The sequence below is a fragment of the Sesamum indicum genome, linkage group LG7 (assembly GCF_026168435.1).
Source record: "Sesamum indicum cultivar Baizhima isolate 11 linkage group LG7, ASM2616843v1, whole genome shotgun sequence".
In the NCBI taxonomy this organism is placed as follows: domain Eukaryota; kingdom Viridiplantae; phylum Streptophyta; class Magnoliopsida; order Lamiales; family Pedaliaceae; genus Sesamum; species Sesamum indicum.
This window is the reverse complement of record NC_142663.1, coordinates 14105349-14128731: the sequence shown is the minus strand read 5'-3', so window position 1 is coordinate 14128731 and position 23383 is coordinate 14105349. Positions and strand designations below refer to the sequence as shown.

Genomic DNA, 23383 nt, shown 5'->3' with positions numbered 1-23383 from the left:
AATAAAAGATTGAATTTGTCAAAAAAGGACTAAATGTGAAATGTTCAATACTAAATTTTTTTTAAAAAAAAAAAACTAAATGTGTAGATAGAGTAACTTTAGGACCAAGTTATGGTTTCGAGTACCATTAGATATGTGAGTATTTGTCTCACTTTATGTGATCAGCTATTGAATTATTATAATGTTACTATCTTAGTCATATTAATATATTGATGAAATCAATATAATTTATTACTATTCTTAATTATATTAATATATTGGTTGGAAAAAAAAAATGCATTAACCCAATCATAATTCATAGAACACATGACAAGACCTGCAGATCGAACTTAAGACAACTCTGTTTGGGTTATAACATAACTATATATTAATCTTCAAATTAAAGACGTTGGATTTCAAGTCCTCATGACTAGCAACGATTACATTAGAGAGAGAGAGATATTGGGCCATCGCAATCTGCAAACAACAAAGGAGGTCGGCCACGTCCACGTGAAGCCGACGGGCCTGTCTGAATCCAGTAGAGGAAATTAAATTTGCTTTTAATTACTTATATTTTCTTTCCCAATTAATTCAAAATCATCTCACTCAAATTCTTCATAAAAAATGAATTTGCCCTTCAAAAATTTAGATTAATACGACCATATATATAAGACCGAGTCTGCACATTTTTATTCATATCAGATCAATTTAATTCGATTAATTTTTTTTCTAGTATGTTTGTCAAGAAAATTTATATTTTTGCTATTTCCAATTTTAAATTTGAAAGGGAGATAGAAATGCAATTGGCCGCACTTGCAGCACAAAGGAATGCATGTGGGCTTTTAATACATTTTTCCCTTACATATTATATTACATATATGCGCTCGTGCAGCGATGTAATGAAATTACAAAATTGCCCCCAGAAAGCATAAATTTATTGTACCTTTATTCACATTCTTTTACATTGCAATAGGTTAATTAAACACTGCCTATTTCTCCATACTCTGACATCGATCCATTCTCCCCTTCATCCCAATTGTTTCCTTAAACTGTCTATGGCAACAGAACAAACAAGCTGGGTTGATAATTAATTATGCATGCGATTAATCAAGAATTCTGGTGTTGTTGGATCCAGGTTGAGAAAGTATGTAGAGTATTCATGTCAGCCCTGTAATGTTTCTGTGTAAACTCAAGGAGGGTTGGCCACCTGAAGTCGGGATATTTTCTAGGATTATTGCTGTCCACCAGTTCATGTGGTGGCCTCACCACCTTATCCTTCTTTGGACACAGAAAGAAAGCAAGAGATTTCCTAGGACTCTCATGGTTCACCACTGCCCTGTGCAAACAGCTCTTGTATCTCCCATTTGAAAGTGCCTGTCCAAAAACCAAGTACATCAACTGTCAATCTAGTCAAAATTTGGGCATATCTAATAGGAATAAGATATGTTGTCACGTATTGACAATTAGTCACATACTACGGTCCACAGTAATTATTATATATAGAAACTTAAGAAAAATTGTGTGTACTGACAACTCTACTGCAATTCTTGTCATTATTAAATTTATTAACAAAATTAATTACGTGTTGTGTAATGATCTTACCATGAATGTGTCGCCTATGTTGACTACAAAAGCATCCAAGTTGGGACTAATGGACTGCCATTCGTCGTCCACAAACACTTGCAGTCCACCAACCGTGTCTTGGTGAAGGATAGTAAGTGATGTCGGATCACAGTGTGGTCCGGTGCCTAACGTCTGGTCTGGTTTTTGGCACGGTGGATAGTAGTTCAGTCTCATTATCGACTCATTTTCTTCAAAAAATTGTTTGAAATGATCCGGCCTGACGCCCAAGCTCATCCCCAATAGTTCCATGATCCCTAGAGAGAGTTTGCTCATGGCACTACAATAGTCTTGGTAGACTTTCCTGCAATTTTATGAGACTCCAATGATTGAGAATCTCGAAAGAAATGTATATTAGATACGTATACTTTATATGTCACTTGTGCAAGAAAAAAATCGATCAAATATAAAACAATGATGTGACATATATTATATATAGCAGTTTAATGCAGGTCTCACTGTTATGCTGCATGTACTATTTCGTGTTGTGATACTAATGCAATCTTGTAAACGGCTCGTACGAGTGAACATTAATTTGATAAGATTTTAACTTTTCGTTCGTACCCCGAGTGGGCAAAATCTTCACCCAAGCTCCTCTTGAAGTACTCTTCCACAATGTGAGATGAGTCTTGTTGTGCCGAGTATTGAAAAGAAAGAGTTTCCTTCCATGGAAGTTTGGAAGAGAACCTTCCGGTGAAGCTACTAGCATACCCACAAAGCTCTCCTACCTTCCTTAGAGCCCTTTGCTTCTCATGAAGGGTTTGCTCGAAGAAACGGTCCATATGATGATGAGCGTGAGATATGAGATCGGTACTAACACCATGATTCCCTACTAGAAAGAAACCGTGCTTTCGACATGCCTCCCCCACAAGCTGGGACGCTCGTTTGGCGGCAGTAAGGTTTCCAGACAGGAATTCGCCTAGGTCTATGAGTGGCACATGAAGCTCTGGTGGGTCGGCACGAGGCCTCTCGTGGACGGGCCATATGAATTGGGGCGGTATGTCAAATTGGTGTTGCAAGATTGTTGCATCGAAAACTAATGTCTTATGCTGGTCGTCTTTGTGTGTGGGGGGCTGAGACACAGATAGCCCGTTTGTGACCGTATAGTTGATAGTCATTGCATGAAGTGATTTGAGTTGTAGGGGGTTGGGAAAGTGAGTTTTGTGGAATGTTTACAAGGAAATATATGGGGAGAGAAAAGAAGGGGGGTGAGAGGAAAGTTGAGAGTTGTGATAAAGGAAAAGCCAAGACCGTTTATTGGGGAAATAGGTGAACAAAACTTGGAATCTTTATAGTCTCCCTCCCAATGTGTTTCCAACACAAACAACCAAAGGGGGGTGTCTGTAAGGAAGGGATGAATAGGAACTATAATTGCAAAAGAGGACTCCAATTTAAATGAATTTAGACAATGGTCCACCATCGTTTGTCACTTTCAATGTCGATGGAAAAGTCTTTCCCAATGGCTTTGACGTTTCCTTTGGGAGTGATGTCAAATAAATTAGAAAAGACAATCTTTAAAATGAAATTATATCAAATTAAATAAATTATTATCAGGGTTTTTTAAAAAAAAGAGATATTTATAGCACTATATATATGTTTGGAGAATCAATCATTTCTATTCTAGTAAAATTTTAGTCATATAATGTCAATTTTTTTCAAGATTAAGAACTTTCGTGTAATAAAAGATATTATATTCGAGTTCCACTTATATATATACATAGGTGTTTGTCAAATTTCATAGTAATTTTCAATTTGTGAATTTTCAATGTGTTTTGATATAAAATTATTGATGTAGTCAACAAAGAATTTTAGGCTTTCCCCCATTTTGTTTCCAAGATGGCAATAGTTGTGCAAGATTAATATGGTGCATCTCGAATAACTTTCAGAGTCGGAGTCCTCCATCAGTGGGGACACATCAGATCATTTTGCGTCTGTATGTAGAAACGAGGTCACATGCCTGTTCCAAACCCCTTATTTGGGAGGCTGATGATGTAGGCCCACACGAGTAGCTTATAAGTTCCAAATTCTTCTCTCCTTAACAAAGCCCCTCTTAGACAGTGAGGCATCAGTCGAAGTACAACTCCATCAAAAATAAAACATCAAATTAGAATAGAAGGTTCAAGCATGTTTTTTTGTCATGAAAAATGAAAAATTCCCACCTCCAAAAATGTCTAAATTCGAATCACCCACATAGATTAAATTGCTATCATAAGAAATTATTAAAAAAATTCTAGACCTACTAATTATCTGGTCATTACATTACAAGAATAACTTATTTATATATATAGTATGTATCTTCTGATGTCGTTGTATCATTAACATTTCAATTAATAAACACAAGATAAATTTTTTGAAAAGGTTAGAGATGACATTTCCTAGTGAAGAAGGAGACAAGACAAGCTGGGGTCATAATATTTGATGTTCCACAATCACATGATAGTCTTTTCAGGTGGCCATCTCTGTTCCCAAAACCCTCTTCTTGCCTTAAACTTTCGTGCCAATTTTATAGTATCAAAAAACGTAGTTGACACGAGACGTTCCTACAAGCTATCTATATATGAACAACGTTATCAATCTTGTCCTCACAAAAATACACCATCATAAATTCTAGCTTACCTCGTTCCATCAATTTCCAAGGATTTTGTTTCTATTCGACTAACTTTTATTAATTGTAAAGGTGCTGAACAAACCACATCGACTTATATATGGATCGAATTTAAATTTTTGAGAGTCTATACTACGTTCAGAATCTTGTGCAACATTCGCTCAATTTCGAATAATAAAGAGGATGTGTATTCGAATCCCACATATGTGAGTGAATAGTTTACTTTTCATAATAGTGTCTTATTTATTTATTTATTTTGAATATATTTATTAATTTAAAAATATCAAAATATTGAATTAGTCTTTTAAATTTGAATGCAATGGATGATATTGTAATTAACCAAATCTTATTTTAAAAAAAAAAAAAGAAAAAGTTGGATCATGTTAAGTCTTACTCTCACCAATTTATATTTAAATCACGGGTTCTGGTCCTAATATGGATATATGTATTTATCTAATTTATTTGAGTTTGTTCTTCATTGTTGTCTGTAGTGAGTAATTATTGATAGATAATAATATGTAATTATCGCTTAATTTTTGGGGGGAAAAATACATAGTGACTTAAACTCACCAATTTTTATTTATTTTTTTATAGTATGCGATTCATTACATTATTCAATATTTAAATTTAAAAACTAATTCAATACCCGATAATTCAAACCAACATATATATTCAAATGAGACAAAGAAATAAAAACTACTATAACAATAAACATACGCTCATATTCGTTGGATTCGAAACCACAACCTTTGGTCGTAAGGTCTGGACGGTATCAATTTTTATTTGTGAGAGGTTGTTACAACTTATCCAAAAATGCTTCTTGTTGTCTAATTCTTTGACCTTTATATATGGATGTGGTTCCAATTGTTGTTTGTCATTAGTCTTAGGAATGTGCACAAATGCACTTCACCATTTGTTTACTTAAGCAACTTATCCTGAACAAGACTTACCAAAACAACTTGCTCTGTTTTTGCGTAACTTTTACATTCTTAAAATTAACAAGAATAATACAAATAGTTTATTATAAATAATGTTTTATTGATTCTTTTTATTTTTTTTTCTAAATTTCTTGAAAATAAAGTGCCACAATAACTTGAGGATATCAAGAAATTTTATTCATAATTTTCTCATTGATATTTTACTTTATAAAATTAGTTGAAATAAGCTGCCATAGCTTACACATTTATATCCGTTGAGGTAACGATGCAACGACAACATTTTTAAAAATACGTAGAAATAAAGTAACGCAATTAGGAGCATCAAAGGGTTCTAATTATCGTCAAACAGACAGATTCTTTAATTAGTACCAAAATGTAGCTAATGTGGAGACAATCTTTCACTCTATGCCATTTGCATTGGTTGAAGAATGCAAAAAACGACTCCACTTTAAAGATAAGTAATATCAAATCAAAAACTTTCTCGAAAATCTGTACTATAATTCACTAATTTAATCACAAACAGTTGTGCATTAAGAGAGATGATCCGACGCCACCAACGACAAGACCATCTCTTCTAATCTTTTTCGGCACAAATGCACTGTTGGTTGGTAGGTTTAAACAGTTGAATCCCTATTTCTTCTTCTCTTGGGACAGGATCATTGTACCAAACAACTATGTAATGAGAATTAGTGCAGATGTAAAAGGAGTTACACCTGAAGCATTTCACCTTAATCACTTCAACCTTTTAGCTATGTCCCACCTTTTTTCCTGTAGCTAAAACTTGATTACCTGTTTTTGTCTGAACAAGAACACAAGTTCCAAATATTTTATCTCCTTCACAAAACATCGGAGTGATGGGGGTATAATCCGCCTTAAGAAAGAAGGACAAAAATGCCCTTCTTTTAGGGTAAAAAGCATAAAAAATGTCACAAGATCCGCATAGATAAAGTCGGGTTGGGTTGGGCACAACTGATGTGTATGTCGCTTCGCCACACGATCTTTGACAGTAGAAGCTCCAAGATGAAACCACGTGGCCCATTTGGTGAAGTACATTTGGGCATATAAATACCTTAATTTCTAGAGCATTTATGGTATGACACGTTTATTGTTTCTACCTCATTTATTATTTGAGATTGTCTATTTTTCATCTCCAACTAACTTGATCATCGAAGGGTTTTAGCCCGGGATGATCTCGGCTAGCCTAATGTGCTTGATTCTTCTCAAGGACCACCTCGACATCTGAGACCTATATAGCCAGCTCGAGCACCTGCACTGAAGAGATTGCATATTCAAGCCGTATCATGAGACGTTCTAAAGTTTACAAGTTGATGATATTCTAAAAAGACAAAAGAGAATATTAGAACATAACCGTAGCAATCAGTTTTCAATCGAGCATCCAATAACTTACTCGTTCTAGTTTCAGGTTACTCAAAGTCATAATCCCATTCAAATTGATAAACGGTCACTACAAGTCGTAAAACTAGGATCCTAAATAGGTAAAATTGCAAAATTAGTCCTGTATGTTTGGGGGTTGGCAAAATTGATCCCGTAACTATGAGACTGGCAATTTTAGTCCTTTATGTTCAAAATTTGTAGCAATTTTGGTCCTTTCGGCCAAAAGTGATCGGAAATTAACAAATCAAATTGGGGATTAGGGTTTCGGCGACAAATGAACATTACTACACAAGTAGCATCCTACGTGGATGCTGACGTGACAAAAAAAGGTTAACATCCACCAAGCCGGTCGTTGGAATTTTTTTTCCGGCGCATCCCCGGCCACGCGTACCACCACTAAACTCGCCATCCTACGCTGATTCCAACCCTATAGCATGTGTTTCAATCAGAGTTCAAACATGCCCCCAATTGTTGATTATAGTCTTATCCTAAAACCTAGATTTATTTTCTTTCTCTTCTCGATTCACCACCGTCCGACCTACCCACTGTTCGAGACCACCACCAATCAACTCCCCATCCTCCGGCGAGTTAATTGCATCCAAGTCCATCTATTTTAATCAACTATTCGGTCGGTTCTCTTTGTTTTCATTTTCGCCACTTTTTCTCCGCGTCCATCATTGATTTTTCCGTCATATCTCCGTCACCAACGATCATCTCACTGGCGGACCAACACCCTTGTGTTCGCTCCCCATGGCACACACATCCCTCCGATCAGTTTCCGTCAACGGTACATCCACGTCATGGCCTCATCATTGGTTGAATTCTCCTTTATGTTTTTATTTAGTGGCAATTTTAGTCCTATATGTTTTAGTGTAGTAGCAATTTTGGTCCTTCCGACCAGAATTACCAGTCAGCAGCCACGTAAGATGTCACGTGTTTAAGTTGAGACCAGTTGGCAACCGAAACCCTAAGCCCCAATTTATCTGGCTAATTTTTGGGTAACTTTGACCGAAAGGACCAAAATTGCCACTAAATGAAAACATATAGGACTAAAATTGTCAGTTCAGTAGTTGTAGGACTAATTTTACCACCCCTAGATCACATCCGTCACATACTCCATCAGTTCCCATCGGCAGTACTTCTTGCTATATATATACACAATATATAAAAATAGCACAGAAGAGACAAGATTTGGGTGGGGGATGAAGGGAGGTCCACCGGTGGAGGCAACTAACATGGTGGTGGAGTGGCTGAGGCTGTGGCTCCAATTTCATGCCGACATATAGTGGGGCAAATGAGCTTTGCTCAAGAACAAATCGCATGAAACGGACAGACAGACAGACCAAGCAAAGACTTGGATCTTAACACTAACACTGTACTTTAACAGAAAAAGCATGTCATCGGGCGCTACTGCTCCCACAGACAAATAAAGTGTTATTATCTCTTTATTGACTCAAAGTCTAGAAGGATAATCACTACTAAAAAGAAAAACTAGAAGGATTGTCACTATTTTGATGCAGGAAGATAGATACGATACGGTACAATTATGACCATACAATAAACTAAAAAAGAAATTATAGTATAAGACACAATTTCAAGCTAAAAATAAATAATTGTGAGAACTGATATAACTTCCTTACAAATATTCTTTTTTATGCTTAAAAAGTTCATTAAAATTGTTTGTTAGTGTAATTTCTTAAAGTCAAGGGGTGCCTGTGTAATTATGCCTTATTTGTTTGGTGGGTCTGGTGAGTTAACTTTGGTCTCATTACAAATGGGGAGCAAAGACAATCTCCTAGTAGATTACAGATCTTGGGCTGGATATCTGGGGCTATGTGGATGGGAAATGGTTTCCAAAGTGTTGTCTTGTTTAGGTGAAGTGTGTTTGGACAAAATATAGAAAGATTTCACGAGGGGGACACGTGAAGTTGTTGGTTACTTTCAGACTAAACACTGTTGGGTTCTAAAACTGACATGGCCCCTACACTGGGAAAAGGTATCAAACCTTTTGTCATAAACAAGACCACTATAATTTTACCCAAAACACTATCTTGATAAAGTTAAAAGAAAATAATATCTTAAGCAACGACGCAGCAGTATAGACCAACAGTCTGCGTCATATTAGTACTATGCTAACTGATCAAAACTAATCAAAGGCTCTGCATCCGTTTAAGTAGGTTGAAGCTCAACGGGCATGCAACTTCAAGACAGAAAATCGTAAAAACTGCATAAAGGTTCAACAAAAGGGTTTCTATAGTCATAATTCGAATAAGTTACGTATATTACATGGAGATATACAATTAGTCATCATCTCGTATACATGTTTGTCTATTAAAGATAAACACTAAACTAACAAATTTAATCATTGAATATTTCTAGTAATAGGTGTAAAATTCCGACCTATTGCTGCAGTTTGGAAAATGAAAATGTTGCTCTATGTGATGACTGTTGGTTGTTCCCTTCCGGTGAATTCTTTCAACTTCGATGTAGATAACGCCAGATCTAACAAAATTGACAAACGTATATTAAGAAACGTAAAGAAACAATAACAGGAAACACGAAAACAGAAGAATAAAGACCTAACCTATTAAAGGCTTCAGCGCTGTTTGTGCATCCACATTGTGTTTAGATGCATCCGGCTCGAACTGTTCAATATATACTCGAACGGTTGCACCAGCGGACCCAGTACCCTGTAATATACTTAATCATTTCATTCACCAAGAGAAAGGAAAAAAAGACACTAAGCAAAAGATCAAAGGCAATACGGACCGATAACCGGAATATGATCCTTGATCCATCAGTGAATACGAAACGAACTCCTTGCTTGGAAACGACACTTCCATCCACCTGAGGGAAAATGAAACACTCATGTTACCAGCGCGAATCATAGTGGCCAAGTGATTTTTCCTATATGTGAGAGAAACTTAAGTTCTCTAAGAAGCTTCAACTTACGGGATCTGTGTAGGTGAAGTCGTCCGCAAAGTGAAGGGTGTAGCTTCCTGCAATAAAATAACACATTCAACATTAGGTAGAGAGGAAATCTAGCTCAGGCCAGACTTGGCCAAACCCAAGTACTTATATGATGAGTGCATTACACATACTATATGATCAATATATAGTTCAAGGAGTACTGTTTATAGGATAAGTATAATAAAATATCATATGTAATTGATTATGTGTAAAGAGTTCCTCAGCCAACTTGGCAAAACAATGATTAACGCTTACCATACTTATCGCCTGCTTTGCTTTTAGAAACTAAATCTCGTAGATACTCTATCATCTTATTAGCCCCTTCTGATTCACATTCCTGCACATAGCACATACAAAAATTGGTATTACCTTGGCGGCACAAAGCGTACACGAGATGGACTCACAAAGAATTGAAAATTGGCAAAACTAGCCTCGTAATCATATCTGGAAAAGAAGTTTCTCCCGTAAGTGGCCCAATGCTCGTTCACAACATCAGATACAGAAATCAACTTTTCTCCAGGTTTCTTGTCCTTGTTTCTATAAGCAATTATTGACAACCATGCTAACACAGCCCTGTGATTCAGTAATATTTGAGTCATCGATGAGGCTTCGAAGAGAATGGCTCACAAAACGCGCAATACTGTTAGACGCTTATTAAGACAGTGAATTATTTAAATTGCTGAGTGTGTTTTATTTTATGGGATCAACTTTTTCAGAGTAAGGCTGGTGTTAAAAGTATCCAAGCACTAAGTAGATTAATATCAACCATTGGATTTCTGTATATAGAAATGGATGAGAATGTACAAACCATATCCCATCTTTCTCACGGATGTGGTCAGAGCCCGTTCCAAAACTTTCTTCCCCACAAATTGACAATTTTCCTTCATCCATTAGATTCCCGAAAAATTTCCATCCAGTGGGCACCTAAAGCAAATAAATCATTCAGAAGGATAGGTTATTTAAAACAAAAGAATTTTGCACACATACCAAGTATAACAAAAACGAGCTGTAATACAACTATTATGGAGTTGAAACCTCATAAAAAGGAAGATTTAACTTCTCAGCCACACGATCCAAAGCACCACTTGTAGGCATGGATCGAGCCAAACCCTGTGAAATTACATAAACCTGTGAATTTATGAGCGCTATGGAGAGAAAAAATTAAGAGTTTTCAAACCTTCGGGCCAGTCTTAAAATATGGGATGGTTTCTTGTGCGTTGGCAGCAATGATTGCAACAGAATCTGAAGGAGTAACAAAAAATGCTCTCCCAAGAATCATGTTTCTGTCACCATCTCCTAAAGAAGGATGAAATTGATAACTTTATATGTTTTTTTCTGCATATTCTGCGGTTTCAGGAAATATTTAAGGAAAAGACTGGATAGCAGACAAATACAAGATGGATAAAGGAAGAACTTAACACCAGTCAAAAACTCTTGAAAGATTTCATTTAAAACTGGAAGACATTATTTATAGAATATTCACTTAATGCTTGCGAATCTACGATATAAAAAAAGGTAAGCAGGAAAAGACTTTGATCTTTCGGCCTTACACTTGTATATCAGGTTTGGGCCCAGACGGAACTTTTGTTGATCTTTTTCCTATTCGATTTGCTCAAGCTTACAAATCAATTTTATCACACAGAATGCCCTCACTGATTGTAATTTGCACTAAATGAAAGCAGATAAAAATGCTGAAAATAACCACCTAAACGTACCATCACTTGCAGCTCCAAAATCAGGTCCATTCTCTCCATACAGTACATCAACCAAATCCTTGGCATATCTGTTCTCCAGAGCAACAAATGAATAATTAGTGATGCTTTGTTTGGGAATCAAATGTAACTCATCATAAGCATCAGTACTAACGTGAGATTAGGATCTGGATGACCATGTCCAAAATCTTCTAATGGCACTCCGTTTGAAATGGAATCCTGCAAGTTGAGGAGAAAGTTTATATGGAAGAATCATGCACTGCTTACTAGTGTCAATAATTAGAAGGGTAACAAGCATACTGGGCTAGCTCCTAGCTTGTCCACAAAGATTGGTTTAGCGTAAGCACCGGTAACAGCATGCATGGCATCAAATATGAACCTGAGAAACGTGTATACGCCATGATGAGTGTGCTTCTTCCACCATATATTGAACTTATCAAATGCAATTGATAGTCAAGACAGACAAAACAAGCAGATCTTGTAAGAGAAAAAATTCAATGACCAGAAGATCTTAAAATGTTATAGCAGACTCAAGTGTTAGACGACGTGTATCAGACTGTAGTTTATAAAAATTGAACTAATATACAAGTGACAATACATGTTTCCTTCAAAAGCCACAAATGAAAACTTGTACTTTGGAGACTCTGAAGCCTGCCACTGTTTTGTTATTTAAACTCATGACCTTTTCTATGCTCACATCAGTTTATTTAGATAGAAAAGTTTCCTCTCTTTCAAAAAAGAAAGTATTTGAATAACACATGACCCGTTTATTGAGCATTAGTTTAGGAAAACCTGTTCTAGGTTATCTATCTGCTCTTCTTTTACTTTCAATGTTTCAAACTTTCATAAGAGAAACCATCTCCTCAAAAATCAAAGAAAACAGACACTATTATACTGCACTGCAAGATTTACAAGGAATGAGAAAAGAAAAAAGTGAGAGTGCTTCAGAATTCAGATCCCATCCTTCCCAGATGAAATAAATCAAACACGAGAAGTTTGCAGTACAAAAGGTTAGATCAATCATTCCTTCTGTTTTGCGTTCTAAGATTTGGAATACGCTAATTACAAATCCATACCAGAGATTAGCAAAACATAAAAGATTCACCAAAGCACATGATAAAATAGGAATGGAACAAACAAATATGAGTGTCAACTATGAAGCAGAATACGTGTATACCTGAAATCCGACCGTGAAAGCAGGCTCCTGATAAGCGAAAAATCAAATACATTCTGCAGAAGATCTTGCAAAATTGTCAATGTGAAAAAAAAAAAGTTACAGTTTTCCATTAACGGCCTTGAAAAGTTTATGTCGAGCTGCTCACCTCCATAAGCTCCAAATAATCAGCTACCGGATCGACTACTTCTACACTAAAAGCCCCATAGTCTACTCGACCAAGACGGGAGAGATCAACATCAGGAATGTCTCCCATTTTTATTTCAGAGATCTGCACAGCGCTAAGGCAAGTCAAATGGAGATGCCAAAGTAATTAATTGTTCGACTGGATTCAGATTTTTCTGGTAAAGATTATAAAAAAAAAACCAACACCTCAGCAAATACTTAATCAATGTAATTTGATAAAGGCTCTATCTACAGATTGTCTTTTCACCAGTAGACCAGAAAGTCATCTCTTAAGGATTGAACTGGGCTGAGCACCAACAGAGTGTAAGCAAAAACTTATTGTTGATTAATGCCCAAGATTTTAAACAAGAGACTAGCCAGTTTTAATAAGTATCAGAACTATACGTCTCTTTCTTCCTCAAAGTATTAATATCCTTTCTTTAATAATGTTTGTTGTCAGCAAACTCAATAGAATATGATCAATCCTTTTTCTTATTGTTAGTGTTAAGTATTGGACCTACAATTTTCTCTGTTTAACATGAACTGAAAAATCTTTGCTTCTATGAATTCTACTGCAATCATTTCTTTTGTCCTAATCGAAGGAAGTCTCATATTTCTTCATATGAATGGATGGATGTATCGCTTCATATGTTATGTACAAAATTGATATTTCGACACAACGTTGTTTAAAAGCAAGGAACATCCTACTAAAATCAACTCAGAATGAAACAGCTCTATGCAAGAACAAACACAGGATCAGTTACATACAGAAAGCGTGTTGCCATAAATCTTGTCAGTTATAGACTCTGGTGCAGGTTGGCCACTGCTGTAATTGAACTGCAAACCAGAAATTCAAAAGACCAATTCAACATTCGTAGAATAATATGTTCTAGAGACTAAAAGAGATCAATGACTAGCACGCTCAAAAATCATCTTTGCAAGAAGAAAATATATGCAATGTCTGAAAAAAGTTCATGCGTAATACACCTTGATACCCCAATCATAATCGGGACCACCAGGATTATGACTTGCACTCATTATAAAACCACCATTAGCCTGCAGTGACAAGTAGAAGCAACAAATCACAAATTAGAGCACTTACAGGAAAAGTATAAACAAAATAAAGAAGGGAGAGGAGTGATCATTGCCTTTCTCTTCCTTATCATAGCAGAAACGGCTGGTGTAGACATTATACCATCCCTGTAGTCACAAAATTTAGCTTCCTACTTTTATCACCCACAATATGAAGACTATAGAGAAACAATGAGTGTCTGAGTGCAACATGTGTTCATTGGGTAAATAGCAATTGCCGCGGCCTAAGCCCGCTCATAGAGGTGAATTGTAAATTGGGAACCAGCATTACAGTACCAATTTTGACATGCAATGGGGTAGCTTCTAAAAGACTAGACGATATCACAATTATTAATAAGGAGAAGTTTATATATGCTCTCTTTTAAAACAGAAATATTGAAGAATTCAGAAAAACAGAAAGAGGACAAACCAAGTGCATAAACACAATTCAGTTACATAGAATTTAAGTTCTTGAATGAGAGAAACTCACATGCCAACCAAGACTTGTCCAACTCCATTACCAGCCGCAATTTTAATAATTATCTGCATTTCAAAATTTAGCCACATCAGCATTGAGAGCAACGCCATATTGAACTACTGAAAAATATCAAAAAATCTAATCTTGAAACTTGAACCTGTGCAGCCTCTCTGTTGAAATATCTACCATCACCCCCTAAAATCAAAACTCCGTTCTTGTAATCTTCCGGAGGCAATGAATCAAATAATGCCTTCAATTCACAGCCAAAACCATCATCAGTCACAACCACAAATCATAAGGATAATATGTGCCCATACTCTTTATCATCATCATAAACCACTATCTTGCAAATAATTTTTGTCAAGAAATCATTTAACTGCTTGAGAATTTAAACTGTCAAACCTGAATCCAATTGGCGAGATAATTTTCTTGCATGAACACTTTCACCTAACAGGCAAAATAATCAACCAATCAAATAGCAATTCGAGTATCACTGATTCTCCAAACATGATGAACCAATATGGCAATCATAAACATAAAGAGAAAAAGATTTTACCTTCTTCCGAAGGCCGCTTGTACCAGTCTTCTGACCCTCAAATGGCTGTGTGGGTACAGTCTTAATCTAAAAAAAGAAAGAGAGGACGAGAGATAATGCAACAATCAATCACCGCCACGCATCAATTTAGCCATAAATTGGACAACCCACTTCAACATAAGAACACAAACACATAAATATACGTTGCTAAGCAAGATTTACCCTGAGTTCCTGATCAATTGTCGTGGGAGGAGAACTGGACGCTGAGGAGGCCTTAACGGTGACAGAAGAGGAAACTTGTGAAGCATTCTTGAAAGAAAGGTTGGAGAAAAGAGGAATGGGGTTGAGAAAAGAGATTGATTTAATGGGGTGTGAAAAAGTTGAATCATTGTTGGCATTAGAATTCTTGAATTTTCTTGATAACAAAGAGGAGGGTCTTGAAGCTAGGGAGTTCAAAGCCATGTCTAATATGCACCCGCGGTTGTAAAAGAATCAAGAATGCATTGTATAATCGAGGGTTCTTGAAATCTTTTTGTGTTCTTCTTTCTTTTTTTTTCTTTTTATTTTTTGGTTTCTTATTCTTGTTTAGGAGCGGAATTTATGAATGGTGGTGGAGTAAATGTGATTAAGAATTTGAGTTTTTTAAGGAAGGGAAAGATGAGAGAGAATTCACGTGCTTGATTCTGGGAAGTCGAGAGATTAATTGGCTGCCACATTTGGCACCCACAAGAGATTGCTTTATCTATGAGTTTTTGGGCTCTATGGTTTTCATTCACCTGCCCCACGTGAAACTGTTGCTTTCTTCATTTCCTTCCACCTGTTCAAACGCTCTATTATATTATTGAATCACTTATTTGTAATATATTAATTTTTTATTTAAGTAATATATTATTTTAATTAATATATTAATATAATTAAAAATATTAACAAATTACATCATTTCTATCAATAAACGAGATAAACACTCATATAAAGTTAGACAAATACACATATATATTGTGATACTCAAACACGCAATTTCAACTTTATTTATGAGATCTTAACCTCAACTTTAAATAAACATCATTGGTAGTATGTTAATATTTTTAAATATATTTTTTTAATTGATTTTGCTTAAATATTAAAATATTTTTTCAACTATATTTCTCATTTTAAAAGCATTCAATATATATAAATGGCTCGTATATATATTTTGAAAATTTTATAGATAAATAAGTTACGATAGTCATTTTTTATATATCTTTTATATAATAATTTACCTTAATTGATGGAAATTTTACGGAAATCTAATGGATGAAGGAAAATTTTCAATTTGTGGGGAAGAAAGCTTAGGAACGGATTCTGACCACATCCATGAGAAAATATGGGATATGGTTTGTACATTCTCATCCATTTATATATATAAAAATCCCACCGTTAATATTCAGAACTTTTAATTATAGATGCTCAATTTAATCATGCAATAATTTTTAGTTTTTTTTGTCTATTTACTATTTTCGATACTTTTATCACCAGTCTTACTATTTTTTGGAAATATTCATTAGTGACTCAAATATTACTCAAATAAAACTTGTTCGAGCTTTATTGAGCTTAAAAACTTTGTTTTGATTTCAATAATTCAATCGAATTTTAGATGAGTGTCAATCTACTCTAACATAAGTTGAGCTTTGAGTACCTTGAATTTTTCTTTTACATATTTTGTTATACTAGTAAAATACACACGCAACAATTTTAATTTTTTTATATCAATTTATTTTTTCTTTCACCACCTTAGGTAATGTAAAAATACGTAACATTTTCTAACGATAAAACTATTGATACTAAAACTTGATTATAAAATGAATGCTAACTCAATATTTATACATTTATCTTTTCAAAAGAACGGTCGAGATTAATCTTCATGTTGCGATTCAAATACTCTTTTAAAAATATTTAAAATACTATAAAAGTTTCTATACTTACATAGAACTTTTTTATTTGTCTAAAGACTTGTATTCATAAACTTTTGTATTTATATAAAATATTCCAATTTTTTAAATATTTTTAATTTCGTATTGCATCGGTGCTTTTAATATTAACCTTTATATATTCACTAACGTTTTGAAAACACGTCATTTTGGAGACTTGTTTATATATATATATATATATATATATTTCTCTTAATTTTTTCTAAAAAAATAAAAAAGAGATTATACGTTATAATTTCAAGAAATAAAAAATTCAAAATCGAGCAATGTACGTAATGTAATATTAATTCTTATCAAAATTTGTGTACCTATATTCTACCTTTTATTAAACTCGCTTTATTTAAAAAAAATTATATTGATATCTAATATATTTTTCATAAAAAAATATTATTAAGAATTATAATACTTAAAAGAAGTTTTCTAATTTTGTTTTGCCCCACAAATCAATATAATAATAATGTTGCAATAAGTATTACAATAATTAAATTTAAGCTATTTTAAAATTTAAATTGTAATATTAATTTTAAAAATATCCTCCATGTCTCTAGCATATCCAAATAAATCTCATCTAGAAAATATTAATACTTTTCTATAGAATTTTATTTAAAAATATATTTTATTTATTTTAATTTTAGTTTAATAATCCATTGCTCAACCAAACCTTGTTTTGAAATGATTTTGGGCATGAAAATGACTCTTTTTTGAATTATACAATGTTAATTTACGTACATTACACCCTAATAAAAATGTTTGTAAAATATACAAACGTATTTTTTGTCGAATTAATTATTTAGAAGTTTTAAAATATTACAAAAAAGGATATACCATTAAATAGAGTTTGAATATTTTAATACTTTCATTGTTTTTTTTTTTTATCTCATTTTTATTTTCAATAATAAATATAACATAAATAAACTTGTATACTCATACAATAGTGTATACAAATATATATATATATATTTTAAAATATAGACAATATAAATAAAAATATTTAGATTTAGATTAGATGAATTTAGTAGTTTCAGATTGAATTTAGTGAATTTAATTAACTTTTTCAAAATATTTGTTACAAGACTCTCTAAGTTTAATGTTTTCAATTAATATATTTATTAACTCCATATATTATCAAAATTAAGCTAGATAATAACAATATTAATTGACATAAATATTAATAAAATCAACATACTTAGAAGGATATTTATCAAGACTTTAATTATTTTTATTAATAATAAAAATTTAATATCGAATCAGCTCCAAAATATCTTATAAATATATAATTTTATAATTTTTTTTTTCAAATAAATTTAGCCAAACATCCTCTTCAACTAATAGTCACACTTACTATGCTTTCCACAACCCTCTCGTACTTTCAAAACTTAAATCAAGACACAATCTTTAAGCTTCGTTTGTCTTTTTATTATTATTATTATTCGAGAAATAGTTAAAAGAAATTTACAAATATCCGTTCTATCTCCCCTCTTTTTAATAAAATACATTATCGAACATAATACGTTATTTTTATTCATTATATACCGATACAAAATACAAAACTAAATATACCTAAAATTCCCATAAACGCACATTAATCTGTATATTTTTCTTCGTCTTCCAAAAATTTAAAAAAAATACATAAAAATATTAAACCAAATAAAGTCTTAGATTCTTGAGACAAGAAAAAACATGATCCCACATTCCCACCTACCCAACTACAGACAAAGAGAAAACAAGTATTAAGAATCTAAGAAACCTTCACACTTTTTAGGTGCATAAATTAAATTAGACACCTGTTCTTTTTACTTTTTTCAGTTTGACCCCTTTTAGGACCAAAATGCAATTTCTTTATTCTGTTTTACCATAAGAAGGAAAACCAGTTGGACCCACTTTGGCCCCAAAAGTTACTGAATATTACCTATTTAGTAAATGAAAAAGGTCATTGAATCTAATAATTAACTATTACCCTATCAATACTATTCTTATTATTATTCTTCTTCTTTTACATACTAAGCTATCCTCACAAATATAATCAGATAGATACGATACATCTATATTACTAAAAAAAATATTATTTTTTCATATTTAATTTAATTATTTAACTAATTTATTTATTAAAAAATTTTGGTCATCATATTAATTTTAATATTTTTAATGAACTCACAATTATAATTTTTTTCTTTCATATTACTCCATCTTTTTTTTTAATCTTTTTAAGGATTTCTTTCTTTCTCTTTTCCTTACACCATGTTTCTTTTCATAAATTTTATTTTTCTCTTCATTTTATAATACGATCATTTTTTATACACTGACTAAAGACCGCGTGCGAGCGACCATTAGTGTTTTAAAAATCGAAATCAATAGATATATATCAAGTAATTAATAAGAACGAAAAGTGATGGATATATATATATAATAGCATATTGGCTGTTAAAATATGATGTAAATTATTTAAAATAAATAAGTAATTGTATTTATACAAATATTAAGGGTACAATGGGTATTTTTTTTTTAATTTGATTTTGAATAATCGTGGTTTACAAGTGAACAGTGACTATATTTTTATATTAATATACGTATAATGTTAATTTTATTTTTAATATATAATATTACTTCATCATTCACTGTATCTAAATATTAATAATAACTGGTAAATATTCCGATTTCAAACCTGGTTATTCCGTTTAAATTTCAAATAAAAGAATATAGGAATAAATCAAAACTAATATTAAAGCAAATATTCACTTATTTATAAACCGGTCCATAGTAAATAAGAGGTTCGCCACTAATTTTAAAATTTTAATTAATTATTTAAAAATAAAATTGTTATTAGTAATATTTTATGAATTTTGAAATCTTATTTATCAATCGAAAAATTTAATAAAATATTTAAATTTATTATTTTATATATGTGAAATAAATATAGGCAAATAAGTCCGGTTGCCGACTACTATATTATTTATTGGTTCCACTCGTCAACTTCAAGAATTCATCTCTTCCAACTTCTCAATTTCATCCCCACAACTGAAAAGTATTTCGCTCTTTTCCATATAATAATAACAGCACCGAGCGCGCTCTCTCTCTCTCTCTCACCCTTTGGTGTGTGTTTGTGTGTGAATCTTGCTGATAAACTCAAAGTTGAGCTTTTTTTTCCCTGTGTCCATTAATTTTGATCACTTCTTTAACATGGCTGAAAATCCCATTTCAGGTTCGTGTTCCCATTGTTTTATGTGCACGAAGATTTGCAGAGTAATAGTTTCATGTAGTTCTGTTGGGGGATGAATGATGACACGGGATTTGATAAAAGATCGGATTTGGTTATTGTAATGACTGTTTATGGTTTATGATTTCTTGAATTGGGGTTTCTTTGATTTGCTTATTGAATGAGCATCACATGTTGAATTGAGTTTCTTTTCTTGTATGTAAATCTGTTGGGATTTCTGAACTGTTCAATCTTGAACCGAGCTAACAGCTTTCTTGGATGATCTTTCTGGTACAACTTCACATGTGCCATTTTGTTTCTTAATTTTTAATCAGGTTGATTGTAATTGCTAAATGTGTCGTAAATGTGAAGTCTTTTCTTGGTGTTTGATTATTTCTTTTATTTAAGCTGATTGAAAGATGCATTCCACTCTGATATTCAGAACAGGAATCAGTTGTAGTGGAGTAAGCATTTGAACCTGGTCTTGATGTTTGTTGTATTGCAATCAAGATTACAACTGAGATGTTTGATCTTAACCTATGCATATTTAGCTGTTAGAACTTAGAAGCTGTTAATGGGCTTCTAAATCAAGTCAAACGAACTTATATTCATGAGTAAATTATTGAATAAGCTCATGAAGCCCTGTTGGTTCAAAAGATCTTTGGAAAAAAGTTATCAGATGAAGAAATAGTATGATAAGGTATAATGAGTTTTTTACTTCAATATCTTCACCAGTTCTTTTCTACATCACTTTTTGCTTGGAACTCCGGAAACTTCAGCCATTGTAATGTGGATCAGAGAAAAATTATAATCTTCTGCGCGCATTACTATCTTACTATCTTGGTCTATGTTTGCTTTTAATTCTGTGCTGTAGCTATGCGATGCTTTTAATTCTGTGATGTAGCTATACGATTCGTCATTTACTCCAAGTCATGCTAATGGATTAATTTGACATTTTTGTAGGCGAACTTAGTAGTCTTTCCCTGAATAAAAATGGAGGATCAGCTGAGAAGAACCCTCTTGTTGTTTGCTTTGGAGAAATGTTGATAGATTTTGTACCTACAGTTTCTGGGGTTTCACTTGCTGAAGCTCCTTCCTTCAAGAAAGCTGCAGGTGGTGCTCCTGCTAATGTCTCTGTTTGTATAGCAAAGTTGGGAGGTTCGGCGGCTTTTATCGGGAAGGTGCATTTCCTTTATTCCCCTTTGTTTCTTTAAGTTTGCCCCAAACCAGTTTGTTTTAGCAATGTTGTCTTCTTTCGATGTGGTATGTGCGGTTTGAGCTGTAGGTCATTACCTTTTTCTAATCTTTCGAGGCTCTTATCTGAACTTAACTAAAACGAAGTATCTGAAAATCGATAGCATGTTGTTCCTTAGGTAGGCGAGGATGAGTTTGGGCATATGCTTGCTGACATGCTAAAAGAGAACAAAGTCAATAATTCTGGTGTGCGATTTGACCCCATTGCAAGGACTGCACTGGCATTTGTCACACTCAGAGCAGATGGTGAGCGTGAATTCATGTTTTTCCGTAATCCGAGTGCTGACATGCTTTTGCGGGAGTCAGAACTTGATGTAAATCTTGTTAAGAAGGTCTGATTTTCTACTCTTACTTATATTATTAAGAATGATTGCGCTGAAGCGTTTCTGCTTGGTTATTTGTGTGTTCAATAAGTTATATCAAATACAGGCAACTATTTTTCACTATGGTTCAATCAGTTTGATTGAAGAACCATGTCGATCAACACAACTTGTTGCCATGAGCATTGCAAAGAAATCCGGTAGCTTACTCTCTTATGACCCAAATCTGAGACTGGCATTATGGCCTTCGGGTGATGCCGCTCGAAAGGGAATAATGTCGATATGGGATCAAGCTGATATTGTCAAGGTATAGCCGATGAAAAGACTTGAAGAAATTTCTGCATTTATTGCCACTGTTGTTATATTTACATGCTTATAATAACTGTTACAGATAAGTGAGGAGGAGATTTCGTTCCTGACTGAAGGTGCTGATCCGCAAGATGACAATGTGGTGTTAAAAAAGCTTTTTCATCCTAACCTACGACTTTTGCTTGTAAGTGAAGGAAAGGCTGGCTGCAGATATTACACAAAGGTAGGTTTGTCAAAAATGGACCGGCATGTGAGAAGTTGCTCATGGCTGTATAGGCTGATCCATACGCATTCATTTCCCCTATTCATTTATGAACCCATTGGTGTTGCAAAATTTTTGTACAGCAATTCAAAGGAAGAGTTTCTGCTGTTAAAGTCGAACCTATAGACACAAATGGAGCTGGCGATGCATTCATGGGTGCAGTACTTTATTGTTTGGCCTCAGATGTGAATCTTATTCAGGTAGCATCTCCAACATGCCTATGTTTCAATATAACTATCCTATTCCGGCACAGTCGCGCTCATGTTGCAAGTACCGTGTTTTATTAATCTTTCATATCGCATAACACGCATACGTCTTATTGTTTTGTGCTTCTGATTCTTCTGAATCAAGAAAATTCTGAACTATGGATTATAGTACTGCATCTGCTCTTTTCATCCAACTATTCCTTGTCCCTTGTCCGATAACACGATGGAAAGTCATCCAAATTCATTTCTAAATTATGCTACAAGTCCCGTTATTCTGATGCAAAAACTAATGGCAGGACGAGAAGCGTTTGAGGGAGGCTCTCTTCTTTGCAAATGCTTGTGGTGCCCTCACAGTGACAAAGAACGGTGCTATTCCCGCGTTACCTACAAAAGACGCCATCCTAAAGATTATGGCGGATGCCACTGCGTGAGAAGGAAAAGCAAAATATATAGTTTTCGTCTTTGTTGTGTCTCTGTGAAAACGGAAGTAGGACCTGAGTCAGGGGCTGCGGCGATGAGTAGCTTTTTCTTGCTAGCAACTGAATTTGAGTTTCTTGTAGGTGTGAATAAAGATCAACTAGGTGATGTTACAGTAGACAACATTTTCCAGGTAGTGAAACTTTGTTGCCTGAATGGTTGTAAGGCTAGCATTTTGTTCAGAGGAGGTAAAATAGCTCTGTTGCCATATCTGTTGTAATACAGAACATATGCACTTTTAAATCATTTTTTGGATCTGTTGTAATCAGTTTGATATTTGGATTAAATCATTTAATAAATCATTTTTTTTTTCATTTTTGTATCTTAAATTTCACACTAATACATGTGAGGAGATAGATTTTACTTTATTAAGTTAGTAATGAATCTGTTGGATAAATATAAATTTTTATTTATTTATTTTTTGTTAATATAAATAAATTTTATGAATTTTGACTAATGTATGAATTTATTTTTTTGGATCGAAACAAAGTCTATTAAATGGCATTTTTCAAATCGCTGGTGATTTGTGTAATTATACCAAACTAAAAAAAAACGTATTGTCTAGACGACGACCTTGACAATTTTGCCAACATCCGGACTTTTGTAGCTATAAATAAATAGTCAGTAATATGTTTGGATAATTTTAAATTAAAATGAGTTATTAAACTTTAATTTAAAATTATAATTATTAATATCAATGAATTTAATTTTTTTTAATAATTGAGTCATTTAAAATTATTATTCCAAATATCC

The 23383-nt window shown here is 33.5% G+C and overlaps 3 protein-coding genes across 5 annotated transcripts; 1 reads left to right on the top strand and 2 right to left on the bottom strand.

The window, feature by feature from the left end:
* Positions 1 to 892: 892 nt before the first annotated feature.
* On the bottom strand, positions 893 to 2911 carry GA20OX2 (gibberellin 20 oxidase 2). Its single transcript, XM_011102846.3, has 3 exons — positions 2164 to 2911; positions 1582 to 1903; positions 893 to 1353 (listed from the first exon to the last, which is right to left on the bottom strand). The coding sequence occupies exons 1-3, from the start codon at positions 2715 to 2717 to the stop codon at positions 1087 to 1089; spliced, it is 1143 nt and encodes a 380-aa protein (XP_011101148.1). The 5' UTR covers positions 2718 to 2911; the 3' UTR covers positions 893 to 1086.
* A 3047-nt stretch (positions 2912 to 5958) lies between these two features.
* On the bottom strand, positions 5959 to 15346 carry PGM (phosphoglucomutase). Of its 3 annotated transcripts, none has more exons than XM_011102849.3 (23): positions 14865 to 15346; positions 14664 to 14729; positions 14510 to 14554; positions 14265 to 14357; positions 14120 to 14172; positions 13707 to 13758; positions 13546 to 13614; positions 13327 to 13395; positions 12542 to 12664; positions 12397 to 12449; positions 11520 to 11598; positions 11374 to 11438; positions 11223 to 11290; positions 10685 to 10803; positions 10543 to 10617; positions 10316 to 10431; positions 9939 to 10080; positions 9763 to 9844; positions 9490 to 9536; positions 9307 to 9384; positions 9122 to 9227; positions 8938 to 9039; positions 5959 to 6414 (listed from the first exon to the last, which is right to left on the bottom strand). In XM_011102849.3, exons 1-22 carry the CDS (start codon positions 15102 to 15104, stop codon positions 8972 to 8974), a joined length of 1908 nt encoding a protein of 635 aa, XP_011101151.1. In that variant the 5' UTR covers positions 15105 to 15346; the 3' UTR covers positions 5959 to 6414; positions 8938 to 8971. The 3 variants fall into 3 exon arrangements, with proteins under 3 accessions (XP_011101151.1, XP_011101152.1, XP_011101150.1); XM_011102850.3 differs by having other exon boundaries at positions 5959 to 6409; XM_011102848.3 differs by lacking the exon at positions 5959 to 6414 and having other exon boundaries at positions 8773 to 9039.
* Positions 15347 to 19573: 4227 nt separating this feature from the next.
* Positions 19574 to 22944, top strand: LOC105179244 (pfkB-like carbohydrate kinase family protein). The gene is made up of 7 exons (XM_011102847.3): positions 19574 to 19808; positions 20766 to 20983; positions 21176 to 21388; positions 21486 to 21683; positions 21768 to 21908; positions 22031 to 22147; positions 22450 to 22944. The coding sequence occupies exons 1-7, from the start codon at positions 19787 to 19789 to the stop codon at positions 22582 to 22584; spliced, it is 1044 nt and encodes a 347-aa protein (XP_011101149.1). The 5' UTR covers positions 19574 to 19786; the 3' UTR covers positions 22585 to 22944.
* Positions 22945 to 23383: the final 439 nt, after the last annotated feature.